Consider the following 14,816-nt stretch of genomic DNA (forward strand, 5'->3'; position numbering starts at 1 on the left):
ACGGCGGCCACAGCCACAGATGTGACAGGTCAGGTACACTGCATGGGAGTGGGAGCTGACGAGATGCTGAGAAAAATCTCGAGGGGGTTGACGGGATCAATCCTAGGATCCTTCCTCGTACAGTGATCTGATTTCCAAATCGATAAAAATGAAGCACCTGCAATTCTTGGTGCTATTCAACCTAAACAAAGCTGAAAATAGAGTAGTTTGCAATTTGAATGCGACTATACATTCCGTCTCTCTTATATATATATATATATATATATATATATATATATATATATATATATATATATATACACACACACACTATAAAAGAGCGAATGAATTGAAAAATAGCTCTCACGTAAAGTTTCATACCCACCTTATTCAAGGACCCTCGGATGATTTATATCTTTAAATCTAACGGCAGATGTTAATCTAATGGTGGGCCATGTATGTAAAAAAGGTCTTACAGTCACGTCTTACATGTTCCTGCCATCGCCCTCCCTCGTTATGTTTTTTTTACCAAATAGTTTTCCAACCGCCCGCCGTACCCACGTCGCCCCTCCCGAGTCCTGACCACCCAGAATTGCTTTTCGCGGTTGTCCTATATTAAAGAATCAATAACAAAATTGGATTTTCCCTCACGTAATCATCCTCTTCCTGTAGTCCTAAAATAAAACCTCACGTATACCGGGCCTCGGCACAGACTCACGTACGCGCAACAGGAAGATCAGGAAGTCCGCCGTCTCCTTCCGGGCCTTCGCATACAGCACGTGTCATGAATGCGGCTGGCGGCCGGCGCCACCTTCACATCTGTAGCGGTCGACCTGCCGTCGTGGACACCTTCAGCTCTCTGCCTGACACATCAGAAGATTACAGCTGCGGGTCCCCAGTGGCCGGCGCCGCCTTCACGCCTGTAGCTGCCGACCTGCCGTCGTGGACACCTTCAGCTCTCTGCCTAACACATCAGAAGAATGATTAATGCAGGTGTACAATTATTTATTTTTGTGTTGATATGAACTAGTAAAGATTGATTACGATCTAATAAAGATTGATTAATATAATATGCCATGCATGTTTATAAAAAATATTCTGACATCTCTTTCTCCGACTTGCATGTTGCAACTAAACTGACCCCTCTTTCAACTGTCTGTTTCTAAAAAGTAATCTATTTTCCGACTTGCATGTTGCAACTAAACCTCAATTGCTTAAAATTTTGTCGCTTGACTCTATATGTTGCAACTAAACTGACCTCTCTTTCAACTGTCTGTTTCTAAAAAGTAATCTATTTTCCGACTTGCATGTTGCAACTAAACCTCAATTGCTTAAAATCCCGTCGCTTGACTCTATAACATATTTCTAGTTTATGCATTTAACTTTAATGTTTTGATTCACCATTGCTTTAAAATTCCTTGATTGCAGTGCTCCGTATTAACAATATAAACAAGACAACCTAAACCTTGTTATAGCTTCGACCACAAGACAAGATGTGTCGGGTACCATAAAACGGGGTCCCCTAAGCAAGGACCGAAAAAATCGCTTAGACCTTGTAAACATCGAAGCCAAGAGACAACCACCGGCAAACCCCCACCTTATCCGAGGCCCGGCTGGATCACCCGGCCCACCTCAGACAGTATCCCGACTCACCCGAAGCGAGCTCGGCCCAAAATGAAACCGTGAGGCCTCAGACGAGGTACCGATTCTCCGACTCGCTCGAGGCCCCGCCCGTAAGGCCTCGGACGAGGTACCGATTCTCCGCCTCGCCCGAGGCCCCACACGTAAGGCCTCGGACGAGGTACGGTATCGATTCTCCGCCTCGCCCGAGGCCCCGCCCGTAAGGCCTCGGACGAGGTACCGATTCTCCGCCTCGCCCGAGGCTCCGCACGTAAGGCCTCGGACGAGGTACCGATTCTCCGCCTCGCCCGAGGCCCCGCCCGTAAGGCCTCAGACGAGGTATCGATTCTCCGCCTCGCTCGAGGCCGGCTCGGCAACAACCCCATCGCCTCTGCCTTGACCGACTTCTCTGACAGGACGTCACGTCCAACTAACGCGATCAACCACTCCAGCGACATCAGCCGAACGATGGCTCGATACAGCGGAGTGGCCGACGAGACGTGAGTCACATCGACGCCATGCCATCCGGGACAGAACGGGGCAGGGGTTACCGGCCGCTGTGCTCGGCACTGTACCCACGACTGACACCCGTGCTACACTGTGCTGCCTAACCCCTGCTCCGAGGACAGCGCGGAGTGGAGTCATGTCCGGGTCCCTGTAGCCTCGGAATCGACGTACAAAGACCAACTGCTCCCTCCGAGCCTCGGCTATCCGCTTTGGGGTCTCGATAGCCTCGGGACTCGCGCCCGCCGAGCCCCCACAATGGTTCAGCCTCTGCACCAACTAGGCCTCGGCTCTCTACGTTGTCAACATACAGCGACCGGCACATCGTCCGCAGTACGCACCATACCCTGCGTCAAGCCGTAGGAGCTCCCACATCGCACAGGATCAGGCGTGACCGACGTGTCGCTCCAGTGCACCAAGGACAAGGCCGCTCCACCGACCACGCCGCCACAGGGACAAGCTACAGGGCTCGGACATGCCGCCTCTGCTCACAAAACGCCACGTAGCCAACCCATGTACCGCCCCCGTGCCTCCCTTCGACTATAAAAGGGAGTGACCGGGGCCGCTTCTAGACAGGGACACACGCGCAAGCTACGCACAATGCTCTGTAACACACACGCTTCCTCACTACAAGAGATCAATATCTCAAGCAACCCACGCCGCTCCACGCAGAGACCTAGGACTAGCTCCCTCTCTCGCTCAGCTTATAAACCCCTACTACAAGCACCTCGGTGCAAGGAATACAAGATCGCTCTCTCAGACTGGACGTAGGGCACCTATTACCAAAACCAGTATAAAACTTATGTCTCTTTGCATCACCATCCGAGATTAGGGGCACGCAGTACATTTTCACTAGTCGGTTGAGGGCTCGCCGGTCCAAGACACCGACAAGATGGTAATCTGACCACAATATCATATGGCAATGTTCAAGGTGGTATGTTATTTGGTTTTTAAAAAACAGTCTGTTTGGATTATTTATTTCAAAATCAATTAACCTTTTCAAATATTTGTTAGAGGATGAAGTCGGCTTGGAGAATAGAAATTCAATAAGATGTAAAAGGAAACGTGAAGCACAAGCTACTAATGTAATTGTAACACCCCAGGTGTTTGCCACCAGTTAAGCAATGGGTTTGAGCTCGAACATGGCATATTAAGTGATGATGAAGATGTCAAGGTCCAACCTATAGAAACGAGCCCCAACCTAAACTTGGATATTGCACCTTTGCTCGCCTATAGACCTCTTTTTAAGATATATGCTTGGGTGGTGTGATTGGGATATCTTCATGTGTCTCACATCAATACCCATCTATATTGGGCACTTGAAAAGTTTCATAAAGTTTAGAATCAAAAAGTCACATGAAATGATAAGTTATATCCTTGTTGGAATGATTTTACTAAGTGCTTGAATTGCACTATTAAGTGAATGAGAACATGAGATGTCAACCAAACCTTGCAACCTTGCCAAAATGACTCTAGATGAACTCTACAACAAAAGTCATGAAAGGTTCATGTTGGGCAAATGCCAAGAAAATGCTCCAATGGATCAAAAAGGATAATTTAAGCTTCATCGTGATCCTACTTTGGTCAAAGTAGAACAGCAGGATCTATACCAGTTTTGAGGTTGGACCTTAAATGAAAGTTGTAGTCCATATCATGTAGAACAAACTTTGTTTTTTGACTAAGAGCTAGATCATCTTGGAAGTAAGTCAAATCGAGGTCACAAGATCGAATTTGATGCTGATTTCAGCACTTGAAATATTCTAAGTCTAGAAATTCATCGCCATCGGCATTGACGTCTCGCGTTCTCCAAATTTCGTTAAGTAACTTGACTTGACCCCAAAATGGAAGTTGGAGCTCAGTTCATGGAGAAGGGCATGTAAAAAGATGGCACCAGTTTGACCTCGTTTTCACCATCAATTTGAACGTCTGCTTGTCGCTGTCAATACGCTAACACTAGCAGTTTGTGGCTTAATTACCCGCTGTTGAAGAGCTCTAATGACCTTGGTCTCTAAATGAAAAATGAAGAGCAGTTCGTGGGCTTCAAACTTCGTTTTAGGCCCAATGTCCAATTCGCACCCGAGACGGCCAAAGTCGGCTCCCCACCTCACCCTCACCGTCGCCCGCCACCTATTCGGATTTTCGCCTCAGTGAATGACGTGTGTTGTGGACGTGGCTGCCATGCGCCCTTGCTCTCTGCCACATGCCTCGTGCCTCACTCAATGTAATGGAGCACCAGCACGACTCGCCCTCACTCCCTCAGCCTTTCCTCTGCGCTCTTGCTCGCTCTCGGTGTCGTGCGCTCGCACCAGAGCTCGCCCACCATGGCCGCCGCCGCCAAGCTTCCGTGCCGCCGCTGCTCCCTCTCCTACAGCCCTCCTGCGTCTGCACTGAGTGTCTCTACGCGTCCAACGCCTCACGCCGACCCTCCCGCGCCCATTTTCCAGTCACCACGGCCGTCGTATCGCCGTCGCCACCGGAGCAGCCGCCGACGTTCCGCCTGTGTGTGCGGCCAGGCCAACCCGACCCGCCTCCAGCCAATTTGAGCAGCCCAGCGTGTGCGCCCGAGGGACTCCATGCGAATATGTCGGCGTTCGCACGGAGAAAGTCAACGAGCATGGCTTCCTATTTGATGTCAAGGGTGGCGCTGACCCTCAGCGCTCGGTCGTCGGGGCAGGCGGGGTCGACCGCGATGAGTTTGATGGTTTCCGTGAGCTCAAACGCCCCTGCGCGACGCTTGGAGTCAGGTACCTCGCCACTGAGTTGGTCGAGGTGGGCGATGAGGGTCTCGGCCTCTGCAAGAGCCTCGGCGTACTCGATGCATTCGACGTCGCAGTCGTACGCATGTTCGTACGTGGACTCGACCGTGATGACACCGCTAGGGCCTGGCATTTTAAGCTTGAGGTAGGTATAGTTGGGCACTGCCATGAACTTGGCGTAGCACGGCCGCCCCAGAATGGCGTGGTAGGCTCCCCCGAACCCGACTACCTCAAAGATGAGGACTTCCTTGCGGTAGTTGGAGGGGGTGCCGAAGCAGACAGGAAGGTCGATGCGCCCGAGGGGTCGCGTGCGCTTCCCGGGCACGATGCCGCGAAAGGGTGCGACGTCGCCTCAGAGCCTCGACCGGTCGATCTCTAAGAGCTCCAGGGTGTTGGCGTAGAGGATGTTGAGGCCGCTGCCTCCGTCCATCAACACTTTGGAGAGTCGGGTGTTGCCAATGATCGGGTCGACAACCAGTGGGTACTGTCCGGGATTCAGAATATGGTCAGGGTGGTCATCTCGATCGAAGGTGATCGCCTCTCGAGACCAGTCGAGGTACTAGGGGGTGGCCACCTTGACCGAGAAGACTTCTCGGCGTTCCCTCTTGCGCTGCCGCGCGTAAGGCAGGCCGAGGGCCCACCGAAGATCATGAAGGCGTTGCGTACCTCGGGGAACCCGTCGTCCTTGTCTTCGTCCCGGCCGCCGGCGCCCTTCTGCTTGGCGTCGTCGTCGGGGAGCCCGAGCTTGGCGTAGTAACGCCGCAGCATGGTGCAATCCTCGAGAGCGTGCTTGACCGAGCCCTGGTGGTAAGGGCAGGGTTTCTTAAGCATGTCGTCGAAGGGCCTGGGGCCTTTGAAGCCTCGGGGGTTCTTGCGTTCCGTGGCTGCGACCAGATCAGCCTCTAGGACCTCCTACTTCCCCAGGCGCCCCTTTTTCTTTCTCTTAGGGAGGTGGGACGCTGAGGCCTCAGGGGCCTCGTCCCTCCGCTTACCCTTGGTGTCGGTGTCGGGGAAGATGGCTCCGACAGCCTCTTCACCCGAGGCGAAGCTGGTGGCGATGTCGAGAAGCGCGGCAGCAGAGCGCGGCACATTCCGACCTAACTCTCGGACCAAGTCCCAACAAGTGGTGCCGAAGAGGAAAGCTTGGACGATCTCCGAATCGCCGACGCTGGGCAACTCGGTGCACTGTTTGGAGAAGCGCCGGATGAAGTCTCGGAGAGACTCGTCCGGCTTCTGGCGACAGTTCTTAAGGTCCCAGGAGTTCCCAGGGCGCACGTATGTGCCCTGGAAGTTCCCGACGAATATCCTAACCAAGTCGTGCCAGTCGTGGATTTGCGAGGGAGGAAGGTGCTCGAGCCAGGCTCACGCCGAGTCCGACAGGAGCAAGGGGAGATTGCAGATGATGAGCAGGTCATCGTCCACGCCACCCAGCTGGTAGGCCAGGCGGTAATCGGCAAGCCAGAGCTCCGGGTTGGTCTCGCCGCTGTACTTCGCGAGATTGGCCGACTGCCAGAACTGGGTGGGAAAAAGAGCAGCGCGGATGGCCCTACTGAAGACCCGAGGGCCTGGCGGTTCAGGGGAAGGACTGCGGTCCTCCCCGCTATCGTAGCGACCGCCTCGGTGTGGGTGGTAGCCCCGAGCGGGGCCCTCGTTGTTGTGGCGTCGTCGCCTGCTGACCACCTCAAGGTCTCCCTGCACCTCGCGTCGATTGCCAAGGCGGTCTAGAAGCATGGGGACCCTATGGGCTATTGGCGCTCGGTCGGGCTCGGGACGAGCCGGGGCTTCCCTCTCCTGCCGAGGCGACGCCGTGGGCAGGTTCGAGGCGCCCCCGTGCCGTCGGGAGGCGGAACTCTCGGCCTGCTGAACCGCAGCGGTCTCTAGGAGATCGCGGAGCTCGCCGCGGACCCGCCGCCCCTCCGTGGTAGAAGGCTCGGGCATTACGCGGACCAGCATTGCCGCAGCCGCGACGTTCTGGCTAGCGCGATTGAAAACTGGGGGTTGCTCACTCCCTTCGTCGTCGTGGATGCGGTGATGCACATCACGGGCCCTCTGTCGGGCTCCCCCGCCTTCGCCGCGGCCTCGCTGTTCTTGTTCGAGAGAGTCTCGAAGCTGCTGCAGAAGGAGTTGGTCTTGTTCGACCTTGGCCTGGAGCTCACGGAGCTGCTCTAGGTCTGGGCGCTGAGGTCGTGCAAGAGCGACGTTCTCATTTTGTGCGGCCGGCAGGGCAATGCGTGGGGGCGTGGCGACGCCCACCCCTGGACGAAGCGGGGAACGGCTACCTGCCCCCTCATCCTCTTCGCCAGCCCTTGGCATCCCGAGCCCGACGTGAAAACACTCGCAAGTGGGGTCGTAAGTGCCTTCGTCGTCGGAGTCGAAGTAGCCGAGGCAGTAGTCGCTTGCGGCCAAGAACTGGCGCATAGCCCCAGGGTCGTGGAGTCCGGAGAAATCCACTCCGAGCCATGCCTCGTCCTCATCCGAGGGGTCGGCGTGGGTACTCAGGTCGAGAGCGAAGCGCCAGCGACGTTCCGAGGGATCCTCGTGAGCGGCAGCGTAAGCATAGGCGTAAGAGGCGGCGGCATTTCTCAACCCAAAGGGGTATGGGGATGGTGCCGTCGCCCGATTCTACTCCGCCGGGGTCGGTTCTTCAGGGAGTGGTGGAGCAGAGCTTGATGACTAGGCATCGCCGCGCGTCACCGGCGATTTTCCTTTGTCCAAGCTCAGGCTAGACAGGTCCCTAGCCAGGGACTCTGTGCCAAAAGCTGGTCGTAGGATATCGGCGGGGAGTGGCGCGCCGCCCTAGGTTCGCGTAGCGTCGGGGCGGCCTTGCTCGCGTCGTGCCTGGTGAGCGCGGCGAGAGCGGCCACCCGGGTGCCGCCTGCGCATGGGCTGCCGGTGCGTAACTTCACCGTCGGACGATGGGGCTCGAGGTGTGAGGAGTACCATGTCGTACTCATGCCCTAGAGACATGAACTCTAGGCTCCCGAACCAAACTACGGTGCCGAGACGCAATGGTCGTACGGGGTCTGCCATCCGGAACCTGCTGGGATGACGAAACTGACACGCAGAGCCCCCTACCTGGCACGCCAACTGTCGGTGTTTCGGACCGGGGGGTCCTCAACCGACTAGTGAATTTGTTCTGCGTGCTCCCGATTCCGGATGGTGATGCAAAGAGACACAAGATTTATACTGGTTCGGGCAATCAGTGCCCTACGTCCAGTCTGATAGATCAAACTTGTATTCCTTGCACCGAAGTGCTCGTAGTAGGGGGTTACAAGCTAAGGGAGAGAGGGAACTAGTCCCAGGTCTCGGCAAGGTGTCGTGTGGGCTGTTCCTGTGGCGACGTGGTCGTCGGAGTGGTCCGTCCTTGGAGTACTAGGGTGGCGTGGTCGTCCCATCATATCCTGTGTGTCGTGGGAGCCCCGGGAATGCCTCGGAGTGGACGCGGCGGCGAACGTGCAAGCCACTGTGGACGGACTGTGCGCGAGGCCGAGACTTGGTCGATGCCGAGGCTTGTACTGCGGTGGGGGGGTCTCGACAGGCACGAACCCCAAGATCGCCGAGGCCCTGATGTACAGTGCCGAGGCCTTGAGTGGGCGGCTGATCATGGGTACAGCGTTAGGACACAGTGGCCGGTAATCCCCGTCGTACCATGTCCCAGCCGGTATGGCGCTGATCGTGGACACAGTGTTAGGACACAGTGGCTGGTAATCCCCGCCGTGCCCTGTCCTGGCCGGCATGGCGCTGATCGTGAACACAGTGTTAGGACACAGTGGCCGGTAATCCCCGCCGTGCCCTGTCCCACCCGGTATGGCGCTGATGCGACCTCGGGTCGCGCCGGCCATTCTGTGGCGTTAAGCCACCGTCCGGCTGAGATTGTGGGAGTGGTTGAAGCATTAATGAGACATGACGCGCTGTCGGGATGGTCGGCCGAGGCGGGGGGCGACGGACCGCGGACGAGCTGGCCCCAAGCGACACGGAGAATGAGGCCTCGCGCGAGACGGAGATCAGGCTCCTTGCCGAGGCCTCGCGCGATACGGAGAACGCGCCTCCTGCCAAGGCCTTCCGTGGAGAGCCTCGGGTGAGGCGGAGACGACGTTCCCTGCCGAGGCCTTCCTTGGGGAGCCTCGCACGAAGCGAAGTTTGCGTCAGGATACCGAGGCCTCCTGCTCGAGGCTCGAGGCGAGGAGGGGGAGGACCCAGTGGGCTCGGTCGTGGCGGGTGAGGGGCCCACGACTTACCTTCTAGCTTTTATTATTTTTTTAGATGGGACTTTAGCGACCCATTTGATGTTTTGCTTGGGATACCCTATTCTAAGGTACCCGACAGTACGCTAGATGAACCACATGAATGATGTGATGTGGTGCCGAACTCGAAGATTTAGTTTGGTTGATCTATCCCGAAGATAGAAGGACTAAGCAAGTGCTAGGACCGGAGATGTCACCAAGACGGTGCAAGCTAACTGAACTGACTTGTGTCGGATCCCAGGCAAGTCCCGGAGCATTCTAAGTCTCCTACTTTATAAAAGCAATTCTTTCTATATATGAGTTATATATTGTTGCATTAAGTTGTAGGAGTTGATTGAAACCGTTGATGCATTTATTACTATCCTTGCCTACCTTATTACCCTGTTAGGTCAGGATCAAATAACTGCTTAGCCTTGCTTAGACCGGTAGCGATCGGTGATATCCGGTCACCTACATTTATAGGTGGTTACTGGAAGAATTTAGCTATGGAAAGAATGATATCCTAGAATTAACCATGTGTGATGGATAATTAAAGACCGAACAGAAAAGTTGGAGGCAACCAGACAGGGTTCTGGGGTGCTGTTAGTTTCCATCTATGTCGATTAAGGACCGACCGCTGCTCGTCCCTCTTGTCATGTTGAACGTATGCCTTACATTTAGCTGGCCGAATAAAGTACCTTTCGACCGCAAAGCTGAAAGATTATTCGGGCCGAGTAGATTGCCCGCAACGCACTGTACCGAAGCAAGTGTGGTAGGACACGGGGGCGTGATGATAAGACCGAAAGGCAGTCGGTCGGCCCCCGGGTACATGTGGTTCCTGGCAAACTCGAGATTTTTCCTGGATAGTTGACTCGGTGACCGATACCTCACTTTAGCGGGTGAGTGAGGTTTGTGTAAGGAATAAATCACCAGCTGGTTAGAAATCGATTCGAATCGCCATCGCTCCTGGATAGTAAGCACTTGACTCGAGTTACGGCATCGTAGTAATTATTATGGAACAATGATGGTTATCTGGATGGTATGGGATATACTAAATCTAAATTGGTGAATGGATCGTTATTGGTTAATCAAGTGATTGCTATAGTACAGGTGCTTACCTAGATGGATAGGCTATAATAAAGATGATGCAAAGTACTTAAAATGATTTCTTCATGATAGCTTATGCTTTTCGTAAACAAGTCAGCTAACCCACTAAAGAAAGCCATGCATAATCCTTGGTGTCACTTTATTTTGGTTTAAGACGGGTAAGTCTGGCTGAGTACATTCGAATACTCAGGGTTTATCCCACCTTGTTGCAGGTGATGTTCTCGACCTGTTGATGATGGTGGCTAACCGCCGGTGGGCTCGGTGATTATATACTTACTTCTCATCTATATGCTTTTGTCGGATGATACCACTTATGCTAGCAATATATTTAGAACTTATATTAATGTAATCATTTGAAAGCTATGTTGTTTTCACTAAGCGGTTTTGAAATCCAAACTGGTACTTTTATTTGTGAACCCATTTGTAATATTATTTCCGCTGCAACTCTGCGTATGTGATGTGTATTTGCTTAATCACGCGATCTTGGTTGTGATGTTGATTTACCGAGGTCCTTCGTGACACTCGGCGGACTACCGGGTTTGTATAAGTGAAAGTATGCGTGTGTCAACGTGTTAGCGGGAACAGCCATACTTGATCTTGTATAAATTGAGCGGTTCTGTCACAGTAATGTCTGGTGATAAAGATGTTGAAAGACAGTCTAGAAACCGAGAATATCAGCGTAACTATCGTGCACGGTTACGGGGTAAGGCTAATGGCAACCAAAAAGAACACCCTGATCCTGGCGTGATAATAGTGAAACAACCAGGTTCGATTAAAAATAATGTTACTAAAAAAATGACAAGTTAGATTTAGGTGATGACTTTTGAAGTAAAATATTGCAGTACACACCTTTGCTTTTCAGATTTTTTTCACCTTTTCAAGGTCGCCAATGGGAGCTTCCTTTGATACCATAGCATCCTTTGACAACAAATGTGGTTGCTCTGGTTCAACATAACATCTTGCTTCAGTATTGGAAAATACTAACCATGGCAAAAACATTAAACAAAACAAAGAAATTTACATTACAACCTGGATCTGTTTTATGTGATTTCCCCTTATGCTTTCCAGCATGAGAAGTCTCGTTTGCCTCATCTTTTAAATCGGAGTCCTTCACTTGCATTGCACTGCTCACAAGCAAATAAAACAAATGACAGTCAGATCCACAATCTACTGAGTTTCAGCAGCAGCAAACTGTTAGGAGAGGAGCCTCACTATTCTCCTTCTTTTGCAAACGTTCCTTCAGTGGAGCACTGATTCATTTCTAGCTTAACTCTGATTTTCCTACCAGAAACAGGAAATCCATTCTTTTGTTGAATAGCTCGATCAGCATCTTGAACAGTTGCACTGGCATATACGGGAACACATTATATTATCATTGCTATTTTCTGCAGTCAGGATGACAAGAAAGTAGTCAATCAGTAACTTTTACTGGACTGAACTACATTATCATTGCTATTTTCTGCGGTAATGAGATGTTCAGAGTGTTCGCTCAGATCCTGCTATGATAGCCTCTTCTATTATTTTTAAAATTGTAGATCCACCACTACAATTCTTATTTTAGAAAGCTAATTTCCTTACGAAGTTTGGAAAGGAAAAGTATTTTTTTTTACAGATATAATGCAGCATGCCAACTGTCAGCGTGAGATACTAAATCTTTCTCCATTCCTGGTCCCGCTGTAGATGATGATGAGGAAGATTACGACAGCCAATGAGTCTGAGCGACTGAACTTACCATGAAATAGAGCGCGGCAAGGAGACGCGAGCTGCTGAAGCCACCACTGGACTCGCCGAGTAGGAGCCGAAGGCGCCCTCCGGACGGCGCGACTAGCAACGGCAACCGGTCCGGTGGCGCGGCCCTGCCCCGGCGGCCAGCAGGCATCGCGGCCAGACCCGGCGCAGCCCTGCCCCGGCGTACGGTGGGCGGATCTACCAGCTCCGGCGGCCAGCCCTGACGGCGGTGCTCTGCACGGCTCGCATTGTTCCCCAACATCTACGGCGAGGAACCATGGCGGGATCGGAGGATTGGAGCTGGGGCGGAGTACGGAGAGGAGCTGGAGAGAAATGGGGAAGACATTGAATTGGGATGCGCCGCTGTACATAAATTTGTGCCGATAGGAGCAATTAAGGAAGCTTGGGCTTGGGCAGTGTTCGGCTCGCCGGTTGGCTACAGTTTTTAATCGGATTAGCGTTTTTTCTCACGATATTTTAGAATGAAAAAATTTAAGTCCGCCGAACACGGGTCTGCTCGCTGCTACCAGTGGGGCAGTGGCCTTTTGGTCAAATTAGAATTAGAAAATAGAATATATATATATATATATATATATATATAAGTACAAAGTTGCTAAAAAACTTATGAGGGATTTAAAATTATGAAAGTAAAAAAAAAGAAATAGAATTCATCAAAACAAAAATAAATTGGATACAAATACAAATGTTTAAAAAAAATCCCATATATTGAAACGAAAAATCAAAAAATAAATGAATTTATATACAACAAAAATTACAGATGCAAGAATAAAAAAATGTTGGTTTCAAATAAACATAGAAATACTAGAATAAGATGATAACGAAAAGCAAGCTAGAAAATAGCAAATAAAAAATACAAATGCCTTATAAGCACGTGCGAACGTGCGTGTCGCACGTGTATGTTAACTATAGAAAAATGAGCTTGGGAAGGGATTTGCACGAAGAGACCGAAAGAGAAAGAGAGGGGCAGAGAACGGAGATGCTAATGTCCATGGTGACATACTTAGATCCAAATTTTTTTTGATTCGGTTGGATTAATTTGAAGGTTTGAATGCAGGCAGAGTTTGAACAAATCTTGCACAAACATGACGACATGCAGTATTCACATCAATCAACAAATGTATTAGACTATGGGCCTTTTTGGCAGGGCTTCGGCGGCTCCGGCTCCCGCATCTGTCGGCCGCCCATGGGCCGATAGATGCCAGGCGAAGCCCGAAAAACGAGCTTCTCTGGCTCCGCCTCTGTCTGTGAGAGAGGAAAAGAAGAAGAGAGAAAAACAGCTCTAATGAACAGTAGCCTCCTATCGACCCATGGACGGCCGACAGGTGCGGAAGAACGGGAGCCCTACCAAAGAGGCCTATGTATTTTTTTAGCCAAGCTACACTACGAACGATGCTACTATTTTTTTGTACAAAGAAGACGTCAGCCTTTGACTAGCCGTGCGTGGACGCCGACGCCGGCGACGAGATGTAGGGATCGGACTGCACGAGGCCGTCGAGGAAATCGGAGAGGCGGTGCTCGCGCCTCCTGGCGGCGGGACCGGCGCCCTCGAGCGCGCGCAGCAGCGCCTCTGCCTTGGCCTTCCCGCGGGGGCTGGCGGCGCTGTCCTCGGCGAGCTCGCGCACGGTCTCCTCAGCACCCCCGACGGCGACCACCTCAGCCGCGGCCGCCTCGCCGCCGGCGACGACGAGGTTAAGCAGCGCGGCGGCGGCGTTCTCCCTTGCCCTGGGCGTGGCGGCGCCGCCCGCCTCGACGAGGTCGAGGAGGATGCGCACCCCGGACACCCACCGGAACGCCTCGAGGCTCTCGGCGCACCCGGCCACCTGCGCGACCACGGCGGTGGCGTCCTCCACGATGCCGTTCCGCTCGTCCGTCATCACCAGCGCGAAGAGCGCCTGCACGACGCCCAGGGAGACCAGCGTCGCGCGGCTCGGCGTGTACAGCGCCACGCCGAACAGCGCCTTGAGCGCGTCCTTGGTGGCGCGCGTGCTTGGCTTGGGCGACGCGCGGAGGAGCGCCACCAGCGCCGATAGCAGCGGCCGCCGCGCGCACACCGCCGCGCGGTGGGACTCCCCGCCGCAGAGGAGGCTGTAGACCACGGCCGCCGCGTGGTGCGCGGCGTGGCCGGATCGCAGCGCCGACGTCAGCGCGTCCAGCACGCCGGGAGCCGTCGCCACCTGGTCCCGCGCCGAGATGGAGATGTTGAGGAGCGCGGCCGCCGCGTCCACGGACACGGGCGACGCGTGGTGGAGCTGCGCGGCGAGGAGGGGCACCGCGCCCGCGTCCGCTAGCGGCGCCCGGATCTCGGGGTCTTCCTTGGAGGCGAGGCGGATCTCGGACACCGCCGCCGCCGCCGCGGCCCCGTCGCAAGCCGCGGTGGCGCCGTGCAGGCGGCCCACCAGGACCCGTGCCGTGTGCGGCTTCACTTCCATCGCTGTCGGTGTCGCGGGAGGAGGATCGGGATTTGGAGGCGGTCGAGTTGCGTGCAGACAAGCGCGGCGGGTTCGGTTTTGGAGCCGTCTGCGGGAGCTTGGAGTTGAAGGCGGTTTTTGTTGCTTATTAGGTGGCGGATCGCGGCAGGTGGAGTGGTGGGGAAGCACGCACGCGGCTCGCCGGGCCGGAACGCGGGAGGAAGGCGGCGATGATAAGGATCGAATGGAGTGAACGGGACGTAATTACCGCGCGCGCGCGCGTGTTCTTGAAGCTTTTTCGTTTTTCCGCCCTGCTTCTGTGCCTCGTGGCTCGTGGTGTTGAACGTTTCTACGGCATTTCAACTTTCGGAGCGCACGCCGTCATGTGTTCAAACCTCTTTTCCCGTTTCCCTTCCTTTTGGCAAGTGCTAAAGGATTCTTGGGAATTTTTATTTTTCGGGACGCATTTG

General features: G+C 53.5%; 1 protein-coding gene and 1 long non-coding RNA gene across 3 annotated transcripts; both read right to left on the reverse strand.

The window, feature by feature from the left end:
• Positions 1-394: 394 nt before the first annotated feature.
• LOC136460039 (uncharacterized) lies at positions 395-12,305 on the reverse strand. Of its 2 annotated transcripts, none has more exons than XR_010760311.1 (5): positions 11,922-12,305; positions 11,402-11,574; positions 11,219-11,313; positions 11,039-11,130; positions 395-939 (listed from the first exon to the last, which is right to left on the reverse strand). It is a non-coding gene; the product is annotated as an uncharacterized lncRNA (long non-coding RNA). The 2 variants fall into 2 exon arrangements; XR_010760310.1 differs by having other exon boundaries at positions 395-943.
• A 705-nt stretch (positions 12,306-13,010) lies between these two features.
• Positions 13,011-14,743, reverse strand: LOC136460040 (U-box domain-containing protein 1-like). Its single transcript, XM_066459879.1, has one exon. It carries the CDS (start codon positions 14,365-14,367, stop codon positions 13,369-13,371), a length of 999 nt encoding a protein of 332 aa, XP_066315976.1. The 5' UTR covers positions 14,368-14,743; the 3' UTR covers positions 13,011-13,368.
• Between the last annotated feature and the right edge of the window lie 73 nt (positions 14,744-14,816).

This window comes from Miscanthus floridulus, chromosome 6 (assembly GCF_019320115.1).
Source record: "Miscanthus floridulus cultivar M001 chromosome 6, ASM1932011v1, whole genome shotgun sequence".
Taxonomy (NCBI): domain Eukaryota; kingdom Viridiplantae; phylum Streptophyta; class Magnoliopsida; order Poales; family Poaceae; genus Miscanthus; species Miscanthus floridulus.

Coding starts and splice junctions, on each gene's coding strand:
- LOC136460040 (XM_066459879.1), bottom strand. CDS start 14,367: ATGGAAGTGAAGCCGCACACGGCACGGGTCCTGGTGGGCCGCCTGCAC.